Raw genomic sequence first — 26111 nt, 5'->3', positions numbered from 1 at the left:
AAAACTTGCGAATGTTCGAAGTACAGGTACCCATTGGACAAAAAGATACATGGAAGTTTAGCAAACTATCTCTCCGACCCAGTGCAATGTATCCGGTTAGAATCAAAGCTCACGTGTCCCTTATTTGAGGGACCAAATTCTGCCGTAAATTCGCCCTTGGATTAGAAAATAAAATGGGACTTTTAAGGTGTATTTTGGCGTCATTTTTCGGACATTTCAATCAATCCTGCCGGCTAAAATAGAGTCTAAGTTTTACCGTAGTCATTGACGTTTGTCTATTCAAGAGTACACGTGTATGATTTTTATCGTGACTAGCGTGAGCGGGTAAGCTTCCTTTCGAGAATGAGCTGTTATCACTGTGAACAATGTTAAATTATTCTTCAGATGACCAGTTTATTTTTTAAAAACAACTAATTTTTTTATTTAAAAAAAATCATGCCGTTTTCGCATCATCCAGCTTTTTGATTGGTTAATTAGCGATTTGACCTATTTGACCTAAGAGAACATGGCGGATATCCTACAGCATCAAACGTTTATACGAGACCGGAATCATTCGCTTACGATGAAACTAAGTTGACTTTTATTTGTATTTCATAACCATTCAACAAATTTATTTTGTGCACATTATTATAATCACTACTGAGTACAGTAATAATCAACAATTCAGAAACGCAGCATGCCGAGATTTTTGTGTTCATTTTTATTTGAAACTTCGTTTATTTAGAATATATTTTCGTTACCAATAAAATAAAAATCTCTCAGTCAATCAGAAACCCGGATTCATGCCTTTGAGGAAGGTCCCGTTTGAACGCTCACATCGTTGTTTTTTTCGTTTGGGGGAAAACTAAAACTGGTCGCAATTTTCGAATAAGAATGAGTCGGCAATTTTTAGTGGAGTCGAAAATTTGGAGGTAAATAAAACACCGAAGCCCGGCGAATAAATAGGCGGACGAATTTTTAGAGGGGTCGAAATTTTGGAGTTTTCACGGTACTAATTATTCCAGTTCAATGAAACTTAGTACAAAGATGCTCTAGGACAATGTACAAACCTAATTAGTTTGGGGTAAAAATCTGTTCATATTAATTCCCTACTATGACACGAAACACGTGTTTTGATGTAAATAAACAATCTGTTGTATACGCCACTTGGAACTCAAATTTCAAGGACACGCTCGCGACAACCCCTCCGCTTTACTATGACGAGCACAAAGAGAACTTAACGGGGACTGTGTCATTTTCAATGACTTGTTGTATGTGCAAATTGCAAGTGCTAGTGCTGACACATAGTGCATTTTGCCACAGAAGTCATTTCCTGTTTGGGACTACATGACAGGGCTGTGTGGCCATCTCTGTCAAATGGCAATTTTAATGCACTATTCTGGCGTCAACCAGGCTTGGTCGAACACAAGCACCTGCGGGCCTTAACAAAGGTTCCCCCAAAGTCGCATTCGTTAGTGAATGAATCTCGGCCAGTGGAATTGGCCTTCCCATTGAGTCTGTGGCACACTCGCCCAGGGTAGGGGTTGACCCTTTGATGTTCAGCCTAAGGTAGGATTTGAACTTGGGTCTACCGATCAGGAGTCTGGAGCGACAACCACTATGCTACCAGTGACCGGATCGGGGTTTGCGCGGTCGAAAATAAAGCGGGAATTGTCTGGTTGAATTCAACAAGCAGTCGGAAAAGCGAGAGAAAAGGGTGACTGGGAAGCGGGCGGGAGGTTGTGCAAAATAAGTACTGTAACTTTGCGCAACTTTCTTTTAAATCGTTTTATTTTTTAAGTCAATATTCTATTTTACTGATACTATTTTTTTCTAACGCAATGGCGAAGAAAAGAAAGCATTGACAGACAAGGCAAAGAAAAATCAGCCACTCAGTGTCGCAATCTGAAATGGCAATTTGTTTTCAAACATCAGCCATTTTGTTTCACCATGAAAACTGTTTTATCAGAGACACTTGAAGGATTAGCTTGTTTGTAAACTGTCAGCGTGTACAGTGGAACAGTAATGTTTGTCAGAAGATTATCCATCGTTGTTTGTTTGCATAACAATGGAAACCCGAACGTTCCTGGAGTACGGACTCAAATGCCAGCAGTTTTCTTCATTTTTCACGCTCGAGCTTGAAATTATTCATTATCTGACACTCTTTACGAGTTCTATGATATCAGAGGTTAATATGTTTGGCCATTTTTAGTGTATATTTATAATAATGCAGCAAATCTACAGTGTTTTATTAACCAAAACTGTTTTTCGCTTTTTTCTCAAGTTGAAGTTTTGACTGAGTACGACTCATTGGGATCGCCGCCAAATCAAACGCTGGTGCAAAATATGTCTGGGTTTTTAAAGAAAATGCTTTGTCACAGAATAATAGTCTGTTAAAGTGCCAAGTATGAAATAATTTGGACAAAAAAAACAAACCTGCATAGAAATCGGAATAGGTCTCTTGATTACCAGGGACACATTTCAATGGACTTGATTGATCGACTGGTAGCCGTTTTGTTTTAATTAATGCTGTTCCAGAGCAATATTTCTCATTATGAACAAGTACTTGTACTATATTACTATAAACAAAACTATATAACTTAAATTTGATAACTAACGAAGATTGTGTCATGAATGGCTTGTTGTAATCAGATTGACAGGAAATGCCATTTTTTGTTAACAGATAGAGATATGGGGGCACGTCACAGGGCTCGTGCTCATTCAATACAGATATTGAAAGTAGAGAAAATAGCAGCAAGCAAGTGTAGAAGACCTCATGTCAAGCAGTTCCATGTGAGTATCTATTATTTCTTTGTATGAAAAGGTACAAATGCAGGAGACTGAGGATCAATTAATTTTTTTGTATAAAGATTTAAATAGTAATTCTTTTATTTGTATTGACAAATCATTCTCTGAATCAGTAACATACTGTAAAACGTGTCTTTTTCGCGAGCATGTCTTTTTGGCGAATTTAGCGAGAGAACTGATTCGCTAATTCAAGATGTTGCTAATGACTTTATTATCATTTCAAAATGGCCGCCAAACAAAGAAATCAACAATGACAAGAGAGATTCGCTAAATCAACATTTCGCTATTACGTCAGGGGTTGCATTAGTGTTCGATAATGTGGAGTCCCTGGGACCCACCCCTTATAAAATGTGTGGGTCCCTTAACAATAAGTGGGGTCCCTGCCGCTACCGCACTTTATTTTTCTAAAATAGTTTTTTGCACGAACTATTACACAATAAACATAAACAGGCATTAATCACATTTACATATTGTACTTTATTTACATGTTCATTCCAGCCTTTACATGTCAGCAATCTGCATTATTTGCATGGTTTACTTCTATTTTTACTGTTATTAAAATGTAATGCTGCTTGTAAAAATTTTAAATCATTACTGGGTTTACCTTCAAGTTCTTCATAAGCCAAGATAAATGAGCTGGTGTCAGACTTAACATGGAGGTAAAAATAGACTTAATACGATTCTGACAAGAAAAGGCATGGTCACATGGAACCTGCCGGGGAGGCGATCTTGCAAATAACGAATCGATCCATGGCTTCTAGAAAAGTGATTTTTTTCTCCCAAAGTCACTTGTGTTATATAATTAAATAGTTCATTGTTTCGATTAATATTGTCCCCAGAAACCAATACACCCAAAATTTGTACATACTAGTATTCAGTAGTACTGCAGTAAATTCGCCTCTGGGCAGTTTAGGTTTTTTTTTAAAAAACAGGACCAAGAAATCTCTGATTTTTCGGCAGATTTTATTTAATATTTGTTATTTAAATATTTTGGCGTCCTTTTTCGGACATTTCAATCTTTCCTGGCGCCTAAAATAGAGTTTAAGTTTTTATTCAAGGGTACGTTATTTGTGACTTCGTTTCGGTTCGAGTTGTTGTCACTGTAAATGATGTTAAATTAGTCTTCAAACGCTCAGTTTATATTTTGAAAACAACTATTTTTTTATTTGAAAAAAAAATCATGCCGTTTTCCCGTAAAAATCCAAGCCAAATGATCGTACTACAACATCGGCAAATCTCTTCCGCATTGCGTTAAAAACATTAACATATTTAAATGAGCTATGGTAATTTGAACACGTTAGCGTTATCCAGCATTTGTATTGGTTAATTAGAGATTTGACCTATTAGTTCAACCATGCAAGACAAGGAACATGGCGGATACTCGACAGCATCTAGCGTTAATTTGCGACCGGAATTATTTACGAGGAAACGAAGTTGAATTTTATTTGCATTTCATTACAATTCAACAATTTTTTGTTTGAACGTTATTATAATCACTATTGAGTAATAATTAACAATTGTGAAACGCAGCATGACTGGATTGCGCAACCGTGATCATTTGTTGCTCGGCAGTTGTGATCGTTTTTACTTTGTTTAGAATATAATTTCGTTACCAATAAAATTAGGAAAAAAAAGTTTATTTCACGTACCAGGTTCGTTAAAGTGATTTGTTGGAAAAAAATTACCCTGGGTGACATTGTAAGTTTTAGGCGGTTAAATTAGCAGGTCACAGTGCATTCTACTTGTCTCAGTATTGACTGTCTCGCCGTACTTTAGATGGGACTTCACACTTTCCATTGTGACATGTAGATGCTAATAGGTGTTTTTGAAGACAATGGCATAGTGTTTTATGTGAATTTACAAGCTCTATGAACTTTGTATGCGGGACAATGGCATCGCAAACGCACACAATGCCTTTAGACCTATCGTAATACGACCGAGACGTGTGCTCACCGGATGCGTCCCAAGGACTCACCAGTTGACAAATTCATGCCTCCCACATAAAAACTATGCTTCCCGGACGCGGAATTCCGTGTTAACGCAATCCCTGTACGTCATTTTACTACAATTCGCTAAATTGCATGCCGCTCTTTCAACATGTTTTACAGCACGCGAAATCGTATGCAGGGGAAAAAAATGCAAACTGGCATGTGCCATAAAAAGCTTGTAGTGTTCTTGGTTAACATAAAACTTTCATCCTTGCTAAGTTTTTACCAAATTACATGTCGTATATACAACCATTTATTCATCAATATTGCAAGTCCATTTTCACCTATGCAAATTATGATAATTGTAAATGCTTTTATAAATTTTATTTATATTTCAGAATTCAAAGATCAGGTTCCCTCTTCCTCATCGTACCACAGTCCAGCTGCACAAACCCCGTTTCACTACTCGCAGACCCAACACATGTTTCTAGTGCATTTGTACAATAGTGATACTGGTATTGTTGTGTAAAATGAAATAAAGATACTAAACGGAATAAATGTATGAATTGTATCTCTTGAGTGCTTGTGTGTGTGTGTGGGGGGGGGGGGGTCTGTTTCGTGATGACAACGCAGAGTTTTGACCTGGTATGTTGAGAGTTGTTTGTTGGTTATCTATATATTGCAATAATTAATAACGACAAGGTTACTGGTATATCAGACAAAATATGTATTGCACGTTTTCGGTGTTTGATTAGTTTGTTTTCCAAACAGCACATTTGTTTAGGAGGGTGTCAGAAAGTCAAAATTTTTCTAACTAGTCGAAAATTACAGTATAGGACACAGAGTACAAGATTGTTTCTTTACAATTTTTGTTCCACCATTATTCAGATATAGATTCAGCCTCAGTGATCACACATTCTTGTAAAATTTGGTTAATCTGTGCGTACCTGGATTAAAGTTGTTTATAGAATCTTTGGTTCAGGTAGCTGTACTACACTATCAGATGACTGGTTGGGTTGTACTGAAGAACTGGTTGTAGAATTTTGGGTTTAATATATAAAATTTGAATATAATCGAAGTCAAAGCATTTAAGAGATATGGCTCTAGAAGCCCAATCATTAAAACAAAATGGCTGCCAGTCAGCTATTTTGAATCCAATCTGAAAAATAAAATGACGTGCATCAGGAACCTGTAATGTCTAATGTAAGTTTGAACGAAATCGATCCCAGAAATGCTTGATATTTGATGACTTTTTAGCACAAAAATTACCACCATTCGGCCATTTTGAATAGGATCGTTTAACCAATATATCTGTTTATCTATGACATGATGTATAATGAATATTTAAAATTTGAACATAATCAGTGAAAGCAAGTCAGAGATATGGCACGAGAACCACATTCATTAAAACAAAATGGCTGCCAGTCGGCCATTTTGAATCTTATCTGAAAAACAAAATTTGCATCAAGGTCCATAATGTCTATACCAAGTTTGAACAAAATCCATCTGTAAACGGCCGAAAAATGCTTGATTTTTGGGATTTTTTAGCACAAAAATGGCCGCCATTCGGCCATCTTGAATCAGATCGTAAAACAAAATGATGTGCATCAAGGTCCTATGTCTCGTGTATGTACTAAAAATTTGAACAAAATCCATTTGTAAACGGCTGAGAAATGCTTGATTTTGATGATTTTTAGCACAAAAATGGCCGCTATTCGGCCATCTTGAATCAGATCGTGAAACAAATTGACGTGCATATGTATAATATCATGTGTGAAGTTTGATTGTGATTAGTGCAGGCATTTCTAAGATACAGGTCCGGACGCATGCACGTACACTTGGAGGTCAAAACATAAGTCCCCGTTAGCAACAGCTAACTTGGTGCCAAATGCATCTATACTGTATTGAATCGCACATTGTCCGGTACCATATTTTCATTCATTACCAAAAATTACAAAAATATTCACCAAAATTAAAGATATCATCACGAAATGACCAAATCTGAGAAAGGTCCACATGTAGTACCTATTATATAAAATAGTCCATCATTTATTGCTCAACTGTGACCACATGCCATCATTCTGTTAACATCCATACATTTTCATAAAATCTCCATGCACTTTTTGACCTTTCATAAGTAAAATACACTACAATTTACTCCAGAAAAACAATTTTTTGGTACATTCCTACATTCTTGCATACTAATGAGGGATTCAGACACATTCCAAGCTGAACAATTTTCTTGGACTAATAACAAAGCTGGTCAATCCTTTCCCAGCAATAATAGCAAAGCAATCAGACTTAAGGTGGAGATGCAGGTTCGTGTGCACTTGGGAGTGAATTTTTTTTTTTTTTTTTTATAGACTTAAAATTTTGTAGAATTGTGAATAGTGGAACATGCTCAAAAAACGATTTTAAAATATAGATAACAAAGATTCTCTCTTTTGAATGCTTAGCAAGATTTAGCAAGGCTGTACATAAATAATAAAAAAAAAACATGGTGAAAAAAAAAATGAAAGGATCTCCATATTAGGCACTATATTTAACTTTTTAACAAAACGATAATACATTTAAATTTGAAACTGTTACAGCCATTTTAATTATGAGCATTAGCAAACTTCTTACTGAGTGAATTGTTATGCAAATTAGCAATTATCTCGGTTTCTTTTTAGTGCACATCTCAGAACTTAAAAAAAAATAGCTCCTAGACGCTTTGACCTTTTGTTTTGAAATTTTCACAAATGATTGACAATGTGTTTATCTTCAAAACGCCGTCGGGCATGTTTTTGGCTGAACAGTGTTACAACAATCGTACAGACAACTAGCCTGGGTGTTAATTTATGCATAAACTTGAAGTAGTGAAATTTGAGCTGCTGCCCTGCAAGATTGACAACTGGTAGACAAATTTCAAGACGGCACTTTCTTCATAGTAAACGGATGTACCAATAAACCAATTTTGACAGGAAACAGAAGCATGGTTTAGAAGCTAATTTTTTTTAAATCACTTTTGACCAAAAATACACATTTTTGTGCATATTTCAAACTACATTGTCCTTAAAAAAAAAAAATACTAACAAAATTTTACCGGTCACTGGTAGCATAGTGGTTGTCGCATCAGACTCGTGATCGGTAGACCCAAGTTCAAATCCTACCTTAGGCTGAACATCAAAGGGTCGACCTCTTCCCTGGGTGAGTGTGCCACAGACTCAATGGGATTCATTCACTAACGAATGCGACTTTGGGGGAACCTTGGTTAAGGTCCGCAGGTGCTTTTGTTCGACTGAGCCTGGTTGACGCCAGGATAGTGCATTAAAATTGACGTTTGATAGGGAGATGGCCACACAGCCCTGTCGTGCAGTCCCAAACAGGAAATGACTTCTGTGGCAAAATGCACTATGTGTCAGCACAAGCACTTGCAATTTGCACTTACAAAAATAGAAAATTCATACAATAAGCTTTCCGAAAATATATAGTTTTGTGGACAAGGGAGGTCATCTTGGTTTCCTAATTACCTAATTAAAATACCTGTCAGGTTAACTGCATCTCTACTTTAAAGTTTTCAACAAGAAGTCGCAAATATCACTTTTTACCAAAAATGACAAAAATATTCACCAAAATTAGAGAATTAAAGATATCATCACGAAATGAACAAATCTGAGAGAGGTCCACATATACCGTAGTACCAGAGGTACATTACTTGGGGTTTGCAACTCGCATAGTACTGTATGGTGACATCATGTCAAGATCCCATTCAAGTCTCTTCTCGTAGATAGCGAGACTGAGGCTACGACCTTCTGACATGACGCATATTAATGTTCAAGGTTTGTAATGAAAAAAATAAACTTTTCTTGTCACTATCATAGTGAAAAATGTAATACATCGAAAATGTACAGAAAATATAGTTCTCGTAATCCGTCATATCGTGGGCAGCTATTTTGATCCACCTGGACATCCCAGTATCCTAGTTACCTCGGGCATGCGCATTCGCATTTTTTCTGAGTTGGAACGTTTATGCGAGAGCGAGATTGTGACGGGATCTTGTTATCATGTCACCGTAGTTACAAACCCCAAGTAATGTACTTCTGGTAGTACCTATATATGTAATATCAAAGTAATCAAACTTGCAGTTTTTACAGAGAAAGAACCATCCAAGGTACTTTCATATCAAATTTGAAAACATTCTGACTTGCGGTTTCAAAGAAGAAGTTAAAATTGTAAAGTTGACGACGACGGACAATCAGTAATATGAACAGCTAAGACTGATTTTTTGAATACCTTAGTGCCAAATGTATCTCACCCTACATTTCTACGATTAAAAAGCACGGACATAGCTCATTCTACTCAGCTTGAGTGTGGGCATAAATTTACTGTTTTTAGGAGTCCAAGCCCTATTGTTATCACTGGATTTTTTTTTTTTGCATCTTCTTTCTGCTGCTTTTTTTCGTCAGCTGGGTTGAGGAAATGGCTGAACTTGCTGTGCTGATTGGTGATGATGTGAACTTGTGCACTGAACTTTTAAAATTTGTATTGGTCAACTGTCATGGCCACTATCGAAGGTCAAAATTCAACGAGAGGGGGGAGGGTTATCACCACTTTCTGAGGGTCTAAGGCTTTCAATTTTTTACTGTATATAGTACTGCCTACGTGCAATAAATATCGCCAATAAAGACTTTAGCGGTCGCATGATTTTTTTTATGTACATTTGAAAAAAATGCTGACTCGGAATTTTTTTTTTCATTAAAATCTTTTGTTCTCCTGAACAATATTGCCGGTCGCTATGAAACTTAGTATATAGCTTCTACTAACCTATATCTACTAAGTTTGAAAAACAAAATAAATTTGATTGGTCCATTAATTTGGTCGCCATCTTTGATTTGGTAAAAACCGAAATCGACCATTTTGACCACTTTGTGACAGTCTGGAAGTCCCACTTTTTGTTGTGTAGCACCTGTAGCCCATGCCTATCCTTAACGAGGTATAAGAACATTATAGGTCACGTGACGTTGGCCGCTATTTTGTTTTGTCCAAAATGAGGCTAAATCCTTTGAAAATCTTTTTCTCATAAAGTTGCAGACCGATTGACACGAAATTTGGCATAATCTATCTACATGCATAGCTCTTTCAAGTTTGAGCTCAAAAAGTTAATTGGTCATGTGGTTTGGCCGCCATTTTGTATTTTTAACAAAAGTTACCAAAAGTTTGCGCATTTCTTTCTCACTGGTGCTTCAATCAATTAACTGCCAATTGTGTATATAACATGTCTGGTCATAGCTGCATATGAAAAAAATAATATATTTTCAATCAGTCACATGGTTTGGCCGCCAATATTGGATTATAGGACCATATATTGTCATGTGAGCTCATTAATATTCATAACTATCACATCTGTAACCTATTGCAGAATAGTACATGCAACTAGTGCCATAATGAAGGCATAAAACAAAAGATGTAACTGGCTTAAGCAATGGCCATATATGATCATGTAACCTCGTAAATATGCATAAACAATACACTCAAAGTTTACCTCCCAGATTGAAATATTTAACATGTTTACACTTAATTATGCAGGGTTATTGGTATCAACATGCTGTTTCAATGAGTGTCTGTAGATAACTTTTCTGACAGTTCTGCTTGGACCCCACCAATGCTGCTTGCAGCTTTAATTTTCATGTCTATTTTCATTACCGAAAAAATTGATCTCAAAGTTGGGGTAACTTTTCACTAGCAACAGCTTTTAACTGCTCTGAGATTTCCTCGGTTGGCTGATTTTGTTCATACTTGACAGGCAGGTGGTATCGTCACTACTGAAAAAAATCCTGGCCCACTGCTGTCATTGCAACAGCCGAAAACTGATTTTTGAATACTTCAGCCCCAAATGTGTTACCTCCTACCAGTTTTGTAATAGCAGTGTACAAATGATCAAGCTTTTTATTTGGCTAGTAAGAGATCAGCGGCGCCAACATTGTTGCACTGTATCATCGTAATCCCAATGCAGCATTGAACTATGAAATTATATAATGTAATTAAAAATATGTATGAAGATGTCAACTATGACATAAAACTAAATAATGGTATTACCCAACAGTTTAAATCACTCAGAGGTGTTAGACAAGGTTGTAACAGCCCCATATTGTTCAATCTTTTCTTAAATGATTTTCCAGATAAATTGGATGAGACATGTCAGCCTTTTAAAATTGGAAAGTCATCAATAAGTAGCCTACTTTATGCAGATGACTTCGTATTACTCTCTGAAACAGAGGAAGGGTTACAAAATTGTTTTACTAAGCTACATTCCTATTACACTGATTGGAATTTGCTCAATCATAAATACAATTTTTATAATAATAATAATATAGAAATTAATATTGTCAGTAGTTATAAATATTTAGGTATGGAGTTTAAGCCAAATGGAAAGTTTAATTTGGCAAAACAAAATTTATGTAAAAAGGCAGTCAAAGCATTTTTCTTTATTAAAAAATCTCTCAGTGGGTCTACCAAAATTAATATAAAAACTTGGCTGAATGTCTTTGATCATGTTATTAGACCTATATTAACATATGGCTGCGAGATTTGGGGGATAGAAAAGCATACAGACAAAACAGTCATCGAAAAAATTAACATAAAATTGTGCAAACTACTCCTCCAAGTCAACCAGTCTGCAACACATTTGGCTGCAAGAGGATAACTGGGTAAACATCCACTGTTAGTATTTATTAATAAAATGATGATAAAATACTGGCATAGATCATGTAGTATTCTACTTCTGTATTATTGTGACCTTTGACCTAGTCTTGTCTTGTAATTAATTATGCGGGCATGCTCAGTAGCACCTAGCAACCAGGGTTCAGTCATCAGTTGGTTAAATAAACAAACCAGTCCTTTCCCTCAGATAAACTGTCTCGTAATTATTCTTTAAGAACATTACATTTTGGCGACGAGTGATAAATTAGTTTAATGGTACACCCAGGATCATCCAGATGCAAATTTCCAGAATTTTTGAAGTAATCTGAAGAAGAAATTTGACCTTGAAGACAGAAAGTTGCAGAAATCTGAGCAGCAATACTTTAGTGCACAGCACCAAGGAGGTACAGTACATAATATAAATCAATTCTGGAGTGGAAAGTGACACATTGTGGACATGGCTACTGCATTACCAGTATTCCCAGCTTTTTCTGTGTATGGGGACTCTACTTCTATTGGTCCTCGATGGGAGAAATGGTTGAAGAAATTTGGGACATTTCTAGTTGCATACGATATAAAAAACAATGCAAGAAAACGAGCACTGCTGTTGTTTTCTGCGGGAGATGAGGTCGCTGATGTTTTTGAAACACTACCTGACGTTGAGGGCAGTGACAATGTATACAAAGCGGCTGTAGATGCCCTGAATAAATATTTCCTGCCAAAGGTGAATAAAACCTATGAGGTCAATGTTTTTAGGCATGCTACTCAGAAAACTGATGAATCTTTGGATCAGTATTTTACCCGTTTGAAACAACTAGCAAGAAATTGTGGTTTTCATGATGTTAATGAAGAAATAAAATCCCAGATAGTATTATCATGTGTGCCAACTAGGTTACGTCGTAAAGCCCTGAGAGATGATTTAACATTAGAGGCACTGTTAGATTCTGGTCGTTCTTTTGAAGTTTCTGAACGTCAAGCCAGAGGTATTGAAAATCAGTTTGAGACAGAAACAGAAGTAAATACAGTCCAGCCTGTAAAAAAGAGCCAGTGGAAAAGAAATAAATATAAGAAATCCCAGCAGTATACTGGTAAACCAAAACGAGTGGAGCCTGACAGAAAACACAAGTCGTGTTTCAGGTGTGGAGGAAAATATCCACATTCAGGTGAATGTCCAGCAAAAGATCAAAAATGCAGAAAATGTGCTAAAACAGGACATTTCGCTAAAGTATGTCGGAGTAAAATATTGCAACATGTCAATTCTGCTACAACTAAAGATTTTTCTTCCTCAGATGATGATTATGCATATCACATCACAGTGTCCTCCATATCAACCAATCAACAGCCTGATACTAAAATTGACATAGATGGTCAAACAGTTAAATGTATCATTGATTCTGGTGCAGGGACAAATGTGTTAGACGAGAAAACATGCAAGCTGTTGAATAATGCAGAAATTACACAATGTTCAAAGAATGTGTATGCATATGGATCTAAGAAACCACTTCCAATACTTGGTGAAGTTAAGGTGAATGTAAAGTCTCCTATAACCCAACAGTCTACTTTCACTAAGTTCCATGTTGTAAAAGGATCAGCAGGAAATTTACTGGGTTATTATACAGCAACACAGCTTGGTTTACTACACATAGTAAATTCACTTTCTACATGTACCAGTGATAGTTTGATTGAGGAGTATGCAGACAGGTTTGAAGGTATTGGCAAGATGCGAGATACAAAAGCAATTTTGCATATTAACACATCAGCGAGTGCCATTCCATGTACGTGAGCAAGTTGAAGCAGAGATAAATAAGCTAGAGCAGTTAGACATAATAGAGAAGGCAGATGGAGCCACTCCGTGGGTATCTCCCATAGTAATAGTACCTAAAAAGACAGGAATCAGAGTATGTGTTGACATGAGAGCTGCCAATCAAGCTATAGAAAGGGAGAGACATCCCATGCCAACAATAGAAGACCTGATTGTGGATCTGAATGGTGCAACGGTGTTCAGCAAGATTGATCTAAACCAAGGTTACCATCAGCTTGAGCTGGACACAAAATCAAGGCATATAACTACGTTTGCTACTCATATGGGTTTATACAGATACAAGAGACTGAGTTTCGGAATAAACTCTGCTGCTGAAATACTTCAGAAAGCAGTATCAGACATGATACAAGGTATACGTGGTGCTAGAAATCTTTCAGATGACATTATCATATATGGTAAGACAAAACAGGAACATGATGAAATGCTAAGAGCAGTGTTCCAAAGGCTGCGGAAGTATAACATCACAGCTAATCAACAGAAATGTGAGTTCAGCAAGTCTTTGATTCAGTTCTATGGTCATACATTTTCCAGTGCCGGTATAATGGCGGATGATAAGAAAGTGACAGCAATAATCAATGTCAGAGCACCAGAAGATGCAACAGCTGTACGTAGTTTCCTAGGCATGGCTCAATACATTGCTCGATTTGTGCCTGATTTTGCAACTATTGCAACACCAATACGTATTCTAACTCACAAAGATACAAAGTGGGAATGGGGACCTGAGCAACAAGGATCATTCGAGAAGTTAAAAAGCCTGATGGCAAGTCACAGGGTGATGAAATACTTTGATCCAAGGCTGAAAACAGAGCTGTTAGTAGATGCAAGCCCAACAGGCCTTGGTGCAGTTTTAACACAAGTAAATGAGACCAGAGATACTTGTAATATCATTCCATATGCAAGTCGTGCACTGACAGATACAGAGTCACGGTACAGCCAGACAGAGCGAGAAGCCCTTGCAGTTATATGGGCTTGTGAACATTTTCACATTTATGTATTTGGTTCAGAATTCAAGGTGATAACCGACCATAAGCCATTAGAAGGCATGTTCAATAAGTCTAATTCTAAATTAACAGCTAGACTTGAAAGACTAAGTTTGCGTCTTCAACCGTATCAAGTAGTTCTTGAGTATCAACCAGGTGAATCCAACCCTGCTGATTACATGAGTCGACATCCTGACCAGGTAAACCACTGTAAAGACCATGTTTCACGTATTGATACATACATAAATTTTATAATTGAGAATGCGATACCCCCTGCTATGACAATGGCTGAAATTAAGCAAGCAACATCGGAAGATGAAATCTTACAGAAAATAATGGAAGTTATTAACACACAAAAGTGGTATGATTTGCATCATGATGTTGTACAATACAAAGCAGTCAAAGACGAACTGTCAACAGCCAATGGAGTTGTGTTACGTGGAAACAGAATTGTGGTTCCAAAGAAATTGCAACAGAAAGCCATATGTTTAGCTCATGTCGGTCATCAAGGTGTTGTAAAAACGAAAAAGTTGCTGAGAGAAACTCTTTGGTTTCCAGGTATTGACAGAATGGTGGAAGAAACAGTAACCAGGTGCATACCATGTCAAGCATCAACACATGGACCAAAACCTACTATCGAGCCATTAAAAATGTCTACACTGCCAAATGGTCCTTGGCAAGAGGTCTCAGCAGATTTCTGTGGTCCATTCCCAAATGGTAAATATTTGTTGGTAGTCATCGATGACTACAGTAGATACCCAGAGGTAGAAATTTGTAATTCTACATCTGCAGAAGCAGCTATCCCGCACTTCGATGCAATCTTTGCCAGACAAGGTATACCGGACATTGTTAAAACTGATAATGGCCCGCCATATAATGGAGATGAGTTTAAACGCTTTTCTAAATATGTTGGATTTAGACATAGAAAAATAACACCATTGTGGCCAAAAGCTAATGGAGAAGCCGAGAGGATGATGCGAACGCTGGAAAAAGCAGTCCGTGCAGCCAAGCTAGAAGGCAAAAGCTGGTGCCAAGGACTTTTTCAATTTCTGCGTCAGTATAGAGCTACACCACATTCAACTACAGGCATTTCTCCATTCAAAGCTTTGAATAGTAGAAAAAATGAAAACAACCCTACCTCAGATATATAATAATAAACCTGATAGGAAAATTCAAGCAAGTGATGCAAAGAGAAAATTATGCATGAAGAAGTATGCAGACACACGCAACCATGCTAAAGCATCAGATTTAGGCATCGGAGACCGAGTCCTTGTAAAACAACAAAAGAGAAATAAAATGTCAACTCCATTCAATCCTGAGCCATATGAAGTTGTGAGTAAGAAAGGCAGTATGACCACCGTCCAGAGAGGAAATCATGAGATCACCAGAAATGCTTCATTCTTTAAGAGAATTCCTCATGAAAATAATGTAGAAACTAATCAAACAATATCGGACAATCTTCAAATATTAGACAATCCTCAAACATCAACAAATCCACCAGAATCGATGCGTAGATCCAAGAGAGAAAGACAAAAACCAAGTTATCTTCAAGACTACATAACTTAGTTTCTAAAACATGTCATACTTTCGTGATTTGGGCAAAATAATCCGAAAATAATGGCATTTGAGTAGAAGGACGTCGATCCCTTCACTCACAATTGAAACGATTTTGAAGTTAGTGTTATGTAATTTCTTTTGTTTTATTGAGTGAACATATGCCTATGTTTTAAAAAAATTGTAAGTTCAAGTTCATACTTTCATAAATATTGTTCGTTCTTTGACTTTGATATTCACAATATCAACAATTACAATTTGAAACTTTTAAATATTGATAAGTTATATTTGTTATACATGCTTTCGTGAGTTTCCTTGTTTATCTAAAAGAGAGGAGAGATGTAGTATTCTACTTCTGTATTATTGTGACCTTTGACCTAGTCTTGTCTTGTAATTAAATAAACAAACCAGTCCATTCCCTCAGATAAACTGTCTCGTAATAAACAAACCAGTCCTTTCCCTCAGATAAACTGTCTCGTAATTATTCTTTAAGAACATTACAGATCATGTGAAAGAAAACACTTTAATTCACGAGGCAATGTCCTACAATATCAACAACAAAACGAAGTGGTCAACAGCAATCAGTCAAATAACTGGTGTTGATAATATTAATGATTACTGATAGGGGGATGGTAAAAGTGTCGAGGGAGTTGTGGAAAAAATAGAAGATGATTACTCAAAAAAGTGGAAGAGTAACATTAATTTAGAAAAATGTGATTCAGGGGAGCTCAACAAGCTTCGCACCTACAGGAAGTTTAAAACAAACTTCAAAATGGAAAAGTATTTGATGGATGTGAATAATTCAAAATATAGAAAATATATTTGTAAATTAAGAATAAGTGACCATCAGCTTACGATTGAGAAAGGGAGGTATACTAGAAGACTGAATGTATTTTTTCAAACTTCGTATACAGGGCCCTGTTTTAGTTACAAGTATAAACCAACGTTAGCTACATGTTCATGTCCTACCATGGCAACAGCCGAAAACATGTTGCTTGTTTTTTCAGCGGAGCAGATTGCCTACCAGCTTGTCTTACTTAAAGTGCCTGCGAAATGGCTGCTATTTTCACGCCTAAAATTATCCATTGATACATAAATTTTTATGTTTCTAAGCATGAATTATTTTTTTTAAAGGAAACATCAATCTAAGTAACATAATGACCCCTGAAGAAAAAGGTTCACAAATGTAGGAGAATGCTATTTACAGTTTTTTTATAACACATTTCATTCTCTAGATATTCTACTTTATATTATGATTATGTAGTCATGAAAAAAATGCTTGTTAAACTCAGTCTACGGCCACAGGCGCTCTGAACGTTTCCTGGATAATAAAAAATGACCTAAAGTGAGATCGGCATAGATAGTCAGTCGCCGGTAAATTCCCCTACTACTCATATAACAAGTCATTGAAAATGACACAGTTCTCGTTCAAACTGTACAAATAAATCCTCATGTACCAATATTGGTCTTGACAATATTCAAGAAATATATTTACATAGTGAAATAGCAAAACAGTGTACATTCTGAGTATGACAAATAAGAATAAACAAAAGAAAATGGTTTACAGTGCACTGGTCAAGTATGAGTACTTTCAAAACATTTTTCAATGCAGTGTATAATGTCTGAAACGCAGTGACAAGGTCAAAGTCAACTTCAGAAAGGCACCCAGAATGATATGCAGCTATTTAAATCAGCAAGCAACCTGTAAATACATACTGGAATGACTTGTTAAGTTTTAAATAAAATATGTCCCATATCTAGTATGTTATCAATAGTTATACTGCTAGCAGTACTGACATATTAGCAGTATCCATAATCATTGAATATACCAGGGTTACAAGACTCCAGAGGTGATACCTGAATATTAAAGTGAACCTTAATGAGCATAACCTGCAATCACTAATTTATCTTGACCCGTTATTTCACAGTTTGAAGTTGGACGGACCAGCACTGCCTTCTATATCATCACTTAGCAACAGAATCATTCTCTTACTGTACAATAAAGTTGCATAAATTCACACAGAAAAAAAGTTGTTAGTGTTTTTATTACAAACTTCATTTGGTGTACAATGAAATTCAATGTTTAAATACATAGTTCTATATTTATATTTTTTATAATAAACTAAACGTGTCATAAATGAAGATTTTTAATTGAAGTCAGCAAATCTCCTCTGTAATAGATTTGTGTATATTGCAGAACTATGTGGTATTGTTGCATGATATAAGCCATCAAAATTGTCTTTCAAATCCAGATCCTGTGAAAAAAATACAAAATTATTTTAAAAACAATATACAGTTCACATAAATCCACCAAAACCTTGCAACAATAATTCAGTTCTCTCAAATGCACATTTAAACAAGTGGATTCAAACAAGTGACCTTGGACGTAGATGGCGCTGTGACAAGGTGGCCTACTGTAAGGTCCCATGCCACTAATCAACCAATGGCTGCTCGTAAATTTAAATGCCTAGCAAGCCCTGTTTGAGGGCGTAATCACCTGAATCAGAGGTGAGACCAACTTGTGGTCTTTTGTTTACTACTTAGCGGCTGTGTACCTGTGGGTTTATTCTGTGTGTATTCGGATGTTCTAATCTTGGTGTTTTCCAGTGATTTCTCTTGGTGCAATCCAAATACAGTAGGTGTGTCTTGTTTACCTGAGATTTACAAGAGTTTGAGCTGGCCAACATGTTAGTTTTTTTCATATGGTTGATTACTGGCATGTTGATTTCCCATTTTTGAGGCATATTTTCAACTTTCTTCATCATTTTCATATAGCAATCTCGTCATATGTTAACATTGTCGTCTATGGAAATTCAATTAGTGGTATGAGCCCTGTATATTGAAAGATGGCAGCCCGCCGTGTTTGATCGCAAATTATGAAAGATCGTCACAATATTAACGTAGCTAGTTCACGTCATTTAAAAAATGCAGCTAGATAAACATTGAGTTACACAAAATTATTATTTTTGTAAACAATAACTGGCAAAAAAGATACAAACGAGAGCGCCAGTTACGGGCATCAAACAAATTACCTTCGTAGATTCGCAACGATACAATTCCCGAAATTTCATATATCGTTGCTTACAAATATATCATCTTATATTTTAGTCCTGCGTACACGAACTGTATCCGGGGGGTAGACCATAACACGGACCGACGATCGCCCGACTCAGTCATTTTGGAGTGGATAGCAAAAATTAACTTTTAGCGTCTTCACAATAAAAAGACTGGGATCAATCGACATAAACTACTATTTTACGGTTTAAATGACTATTCCATGTTGTCACGAGGGAATATTTCGTTTACAAATGATATTAGAGAGTTTAAGATTTGCGTACGTAACGGGAACGTAACGTGATGTTCTAATTTCGTTTGCGTTACCAGTAACAAGAAATATTTGAAAACAATTGAGCAATAAAAAAATATTCACCAACCTGAACCAACTGGATATCGACCACTTTATTCATTTGAAGTTCCATGGTAGTATATGACCCATACTTTGCAGAATGTCCAGGGCTGTCTGCGCGACCATCACCTCCAATTACTAGGGGATCAAAATCCCTGAACTCCCCAACCAGTCTGTCTTGATGTTTTTTCCAGACTGAGAGTATGGTAGGGTGCAAGTAGTCATTCTGATGATTAAAATATGTCCGACTTGTAATGGCCTTGCAGTTGAAGTGTCGGAATACTTTCAAAACTTTCCCAATGTTGGCGCCGGCAAAGAGAACTGCTGCGGAGAGGAGGATATTTCCAGCTGGTGTATTTTGAATAAATGGTTGGCTACACCATTCTCTCAAATACCCACAGGAATCACATTGCTGGTTGATGACCACACATGAACCAATGGTTTGTTTAACAGTACCACTGGTCTCACTTCTACATGCAACACATATGCTGAATAGCTGGAGAAGATTGGTTTCAAAAACTATCAGTTTTTGCTGCAAGTGAGGCTTCTGGCTTGACACACTGGAATTACATGAAAATAATTTCAAATTACAATTTATTTAAATATTCATTTGATATTGTGCCAGAATATATCTTTTATTGATGACTTACTGATCTGAGGTAGCAGTAGTATTCATGCTGTAGTCATCTTCCATTTCACTTCCATCAAATTCACTTGGATGGTACAAACTATGATTCTTCTCATCATCATTGTCATCTTCACTTTCCAGTGATTCATCATCACTATTTACAGGGGTAGATGTACACAGTGCAGGTTTTTCTGCATGCATGTTGCATTGAATGGACTGTGTTGAGAATTTTGGTTTGATGTTTGTCTGTTGACCTAGACACAAAAATGAACAAATATGAATATTCAAAATATTAGATTTATTGCTGCTTAGTACCAAAACATAAAAGTTATGTAAGGGGTATTTGAAATGAAATATTGTACAGAAGAACGAAGAGTAAAAATATGTGCATATTACCAAATTACTTCATTTTCTCTTCCAGATTTCAAATTGGTAACATAAACTTTCTCAATATGTTTATTATTAATCCATTGATAAACTCACCTCTGGTTCTAGTTTTTACAGTTTGTGTTTGAAATGATGTTGATTTGGTCTTTCCCTTACCGAATCAGAAGAGAGAAAACACATTTTAAACATGTTGAAAATGCGTTTAGAATACATTTAAATCTCAAAATGCCTTTTAAACACATTTGAAATGAGTTTATTTGAACACAATATTTTTTGTAAAAATGCGTTGGGGGGAAAAAAGGTGTTTTAAACATGTTTTTTTCAATCTCTAACGAAATAGCACTCACTGACTATGAGTGGAAGTTTTTCAATGCATTGTAAATGCATTTTTAATACATTTATTTCAATCTTAGTCTGAATCCACCCACAATGGTGAGCTCAATGACAAAGTCCAATTCAAACACACAAAAAATACATTTGAAATGCATTTATTCCACACTTTAATTTTTACGTTATTCATGATTGCTACTTTTATATTCTGTAACCTCCAGTATGACACAGACATGGTACTTACTGTATGTGCATCAACAATTTAAAAGTGAACTACCCCCCCCCCCCCCGGTAAATCGCATATTCACAAAGAGAGCCTTCAATATTAACTTGCATGTATATATTGACAATTTATTCAAAATAAAATCTATGAATTTGCATAAACAATGGAATATTAAACATGTTTATATTTGAATGAGTCTTAAGAAAACACATATGCACCAAGTATCAAAGTAATAAGAATTGTAGTTTTCAAGAAGAAGTTGAAAATTTAAAAAGTTGACATGATCAACGACACCGGATAATCACTCGAATGATAAGCTCCGCTCGACAAAGTCAACAGCGGAGCTGAATAGCACAAAATAGGACATGTAGCTTCTACACGTATGAGAAATGGTGAATTTTTGGTTTTGAATTGTTCAAAAAGAATGGATGCTACTTCTATCAGCCATTTAAATCAGATCAGTGAACATATGTATTGAAGCCTCATGTTTGTAAAATCTGAACGTCCGAAATATATATGTACAGGTAGGTACAACTGTAAACAAAATGGCCTTTTCAATGTGTGATATAAATACACATAAATTGAAGATGAAACAAGTGACCTGATAGTGGACAGAACTCATGTTATTGCTGAAGCAGTGTTATTGTCAAATACATTAACCAGACAAGACTAGTACAGGGGTATGCCATAATTCATTTATTCATTACTAGATTTTGGGATTTTAACTAAGTTCTCAACTACTCATTCTTTTTCAATATTGTTTGGTATAAGGCAAATAAACTCGCACTCTCTGTGACCACAGTTTACGGATATACAGCACTGTGTGATGCTGTGAATTGGTATTGCACAAGGAAAGGTGTTCTCTCTAATGACTGGGATTATATGTGGCAGAGTAGCCCCACTTATATCATCATGTACCAGATGTACATCATGCTTTATAGAATACTTATTAATGATAGCTCTATATACTGGGTTCAAACATATACAATTAGAATCGCATAACACTTGGCTTGGGCATTTCAAAATACACTTTGCATAATATTTAACCTGACCATATTCAAGACCATTATCTCCGTCATACTGAATAGTATAGCTATTTCGACGAGTAACTGCTTTATAATCTTGACTGTGAATGATACTACCATGAATTTGGGCTCTTTTAAACTTGAATACTGTATGAATATCCCCAGACCTTATGCTTCTTCTCAAAGCTTGCACCTCAGATCTAGAGGGATTTATTTTCTCCATCCCACCAACACTACAAACACCATTTGAAATTGTTGTTTTAGAAGCAACTATCTTTCTATTTTCAGTGAGTTTTTTGTAGAAATCATAATGAAGTGAATCAGGAGGTAAACAAAATTCTAGTTCTGGTATTTTCTGTTGAATGGAAACTCCTGTGACTATTTGTTGCGGCATGCTTTGAGTCCCATGACAGAGATTTCGCAACTGTCCGTTGTAGTCTTCATAGTAGAAACATGACATGGACCAAAGAGGACCTAAGCATTCAACTCTTTGAGAGAGATGCAACAATAGATGCACATTTGATGTTTCATAGCGTGCTCCATAAAGTGTTGAAATTTTGAAGCAAAAGTGCCTTAATAAACCTGATGCCTTCTTTAGTTGCATTGGTGATATAGATGACTGTAGCAGAATAAAAATAGCTTCAACAAGTAAGCAATAATGTTGGAAATATTCATTTGGCAAAATTTTCCATAGCACAGGGATGGAGTAAAAAAGAAGAAAATTTCTAAATTCAGATGCCTTCCAATGAGAAAGTTCATTAAAAATGTTTCTTGGAGCACGTGTTATTACATGGGGTGGTTTAATTCTAAGAATTTTTGTATCAATCAGCTCAAGTTGATTTCCTACATACCATGGGTTGTCCTTATTTGTTTTGTCAGTCCAAAGGATTAGCAACATTTTTGTTATACCCAAGCAAACACAATGCATATAATCTGCACCCATGCCATTGATCATATCAAACTTAGGGACATGCAAAAACCAGCTAACTCCTTTTACTCCCATCACAGCTGAAGAATTCCCTTGCTGAGATTTAGTGAATGCTTCCATAGCATGCTGCCTTGTTTCGAGCAGAGTTCGCAGCTGGTCATGTCCAGTGGAACTGTTATCAGTGTTGAAGGGATAAGCCAGCATATGGCCCTTTTGGCCTGTTTTAACAGTTGCTCCCTTTGTTAAACAAAATGGGCAACCGAAAAACTCATTGAACTGATTCAGTTCCATGAAAATACATCGCGCAGGTGAGTCAAACACTGAGCTGAAGAGAATGCCCTTCACCAAGACTTTCTTCCCTTTAACTGAAACACCAATTCCTGAAAAGAAAAAAAAAACATGGCTTTGAATATAAAAGCTAGATTACATTTAATTTTGTGATAATGTCAATAATGTCATGATAATGTCGGCTGTATAATGAAATATCATTGAAATAATATAAACAACTGTGGTTTATGTTGCAGCTTCTAACTGAAATTTAAAAAAACCCACAAATATTCAAGAAAATTAATGTCACGTATATCAAATTTTAAACCATGAGGAACGGTTTCGGGAAGAATTATGCAGGGGTTTCACAAATGCATTTAATAGCAGGCCATTATCCTGTAACAAAAGGCCAACAAATAAAATAAAAAGGCTCTAGGCAGTGTGAAGAAGCGCTGCAGCGAGACCTGTGTTGGCAGTGGGGTGGGGGTGGGGGGTTATGGCAGAAAGTACTCTCATGTCCCAAATAAACATACCCTCGGCCAAATCTTCAAAATCTAATAAACATTATTTGTTATAAAAGTGTTGCAATTGTTGATTACCGGTAGTACTCAGTACTGATTATAATAACGTATAAAAAATAAATTTGTTGAATTGTTATGAAATGCAAGTAAAATTCAATTTAGTTTTATCGGAAGTGAATGATTTTAGTCACATGTAAACACTTGATGCAATATGATATCAGCCATATTTTTCATGCACATGGGTCCTGAAACAACTGTTTTTCTTCATCTGATAGGTCAAATCGCTAATTAACCAATCAAAATGCTGGAGGGTGCCGACATGTTCGAATTACCATAGCTCATTTAAATATGTTAATGCAGCTCAGCAACTTTATTGTGAATACAAAACGGAAGAGATTTACCGATGTTTTAGTGAGATCTTTTGGCTTTGATTTCAATGGGAAAACGGCATGATTTTTTTTTTAAGCATGGAATTTTTTAGAGAAAAAATAAACGTTCTGGTACGTTTATTTGAGACATGAAAATAGAGGGCTAATTTGGGCTTGTAGCCGGCCATATGGCCGGTGGCTGGCACTTAATGAAACTCGTGATTAAGTCCAAAATATTGGTTTTGATCAAAAGATTTAAGATATTGATGAGGAAACCATACTAAACATCAAAGCACTCAGGCTACTGGTTTTCACGAGAAAGATGAAAATTGTTGATGGCCTCCAAACAGACACCAGATAGCAATGGAAAATGTGTCATCTTCAATGACAGTGGAGCTAAAAAAAATAAAGAGTAACTTACCAGTTGTAAACAACTCTTTAAGGGACACAGCAAATGGTTGCAAAAATGTTTTACATTCTGGTTTCTTAAAACCAAACCAAATACCAGCAAATATCTTGTTACACCTTCGATACCTAAAGATAAATGAAATTCAGACTGTATTCAAGTGTCTTGCAATTATTCATAGAAAAATTATTAATTAATGATAACACACAACTCAAGCCCTGAATACCACACGTGTGACCCTATGATTGAAAGAGCTTCACTTCACTCTTCTACTGTAAATGAAATACTGTAAACTATTAAATTTCCACTCCGAGCAATTTTCTTGTTCTGATGATATTATGGCAAAATTTTGTGAATGACAACAGAGAAATTTTCACTGAAATTTGTCTTTTGCAGAATTAAAGCAATTTGAAGTATAAATATTAAGTAATAACACAAACACAAGAGATATAAACACATTACAGTGAGGGCGAATGACAATTTCTGTATTACATGTATAAGATAAACACATTTTAACAAAAACAAATATATTTGTATATTTAATTTAAAAGCATTGTGAGTTTCTGTTTTGGAGAAGAGATTGAAAATACAAGTTTCAAATCCTGGTTTTGACCAAAAATACCCAAAATAATTTGTTTATACATGTACACCTAGTATAACACCAGTAATAATATTCTAGGATTAGAAAAAACAGCCTACCTCTCAGATGGCGGAAGCTCATTTATTGTATAATATACTGGCCATATGCTGAACTTCGAGGACCGGAATAGAGCAACACCATCAAAGTTCATCTGCAATGACAGATGTAATTCTGTTTTTTTCTGCTCTGCAGTTGAATGGTGAAAAAACCCATCCTCAGTGAAATGTTTCTTATATAGAATTCCATCCATAACATCTTCCACATTGTGCCTATGTCTCTTCTTTCTCTCTCTACGGTAGTTCATTTTATCAAGCATTTTATCTCCTGAAAATTAAAATAAGTCATTGTCAATGACAAGTCCCCAAGCAGTTTTTAGTGACTGTCAAAATTAGGGTCAAATAATTATTTACATTTGTGTGACAGACATGATGCATCAGTTTGAACAAAATATGTTCATGCACGACCAAAGATATGGTCAACAATATCCTGCTTGTAAAATGAATATCAATATTGCACAAACACTGTAGCAGATTCAATGAATCATAATTCAGGAAATTATTACAAACAACTTCAACCTATATGATAACCCTTAAATTTAGAATTTACATGTACTTGCAAAATTTAGATAAAAACAGATTGAGGCAGTAAATAATTTAGTTTTAATTGACCGCAGAAAGTCTGAACTAATAGCAAATTTTCATATTCAGTTTTCAGTAAAATTAATGTCCATACTTTGAGTTGCAACACAATTAACATTTAAAAATGCCCCGTGGTAATTGTATTCACATGAAAAATTAAAGTTGTTGATGAGGTCAAAAATAACAAATAAAGGTACTCACTTCCTAAAATACTCTGTAGTTGACTGAAGAGAGGCGAAATAATGAAGTAGCTGGATGATCCTTTATCCACTGTGTCTTTCAAACATACCAAACAGTGGTCAATAAGCGTCTTCCCTATGTACACCCCACAGTGTGGACAAAAGTAATGGCGTTGTATTGGTGATTTCAAACTCATGAAAAACGTCTGAAATAATTTCAAACTTGTCCGGCATAAGTTGGGTAACAAGCAGTGTAGTTGAATAAGTGTCAAGAGATCTGAAAGGGCTTCACCACTAAGACTGTGACGAATAGCAAATGATATGATTAGGAGCATACTGGCACCTACAGTAACTGGGGAGCCACTGTATAAGGGCATGTTTTCATCTGACTCGGACAGTGACGAAGGTTCGTC

The 26111-nt window shown here is 36.0% G+C and overlaps 2 protein-coding genes across 2 annotated transcripts in view; both read left to right on the top strand.

Annotated features, from left to right (window-relative positions):
- The window catches only part of LOC102807797 (large ribosomal subunit protein eL20-like), a 45436-nt gene extending 40163 nt beyond the window's left edge, over positions 1–5273 (top strand). Inside the window, exons 4-5 of the mRNA XM_085496673.1 lie at positions 2663–2772; positions 5114–5273. Of these exons, the coding sequence (XP_085352799.1) occupies positions 2663–2772; positions 5114–5206 (203 nt within the window). The 3' untranslated portion in view covers positions 5207–5273. The remainder of the gene's footprint in view (positions 1–2662; positions 2773–5113) is intronic.
- Positions 5274–11853: 6580 nt separating this feature from the next.
- Positions 11854–13179, top strand: LOC146747434 (uncharacterized). Its single transcript, XM_085496637.1, has one exon. The coding sequence runs from the start codon at positions 11854–11856 to the stop codon at positions 13177–13179; it is 1326 nt and encodes a 441-aa protein (XP_085352763.1).
- Positions 13180–26111: the final 12932 nt, after the last annotated feature.

The sequence above is a fragment of the Saccoglossus kowalevskii genome, chromosome 3 (genome assembly GCF_978046115.1).
Source record: "Saccoglossus kowalevskii chromosome 3, keSacKowa6.1, whole genome shotgun sequence".
In the NCBI taxonomy this organism is placed as follows: Eukaryota; Metazoa; Hemichordata; class Enteropneusta; family Harrimaniidae; genus Saccoglossus; species Saccoglossus kowalevskii.
This window is presented reverse-complemented; position numbering and strand designations above follow the sequence as displayed.

Excerpts from the sequence above, each read along its gene's own strand:
- LOC146747434 (XM_085496637.1), top strand. The coding sequence starts at position 11,854 with ATGGCTACTGCATTACCAGTATTCCCAGCTTTTTCTGTGTATGGGGAC.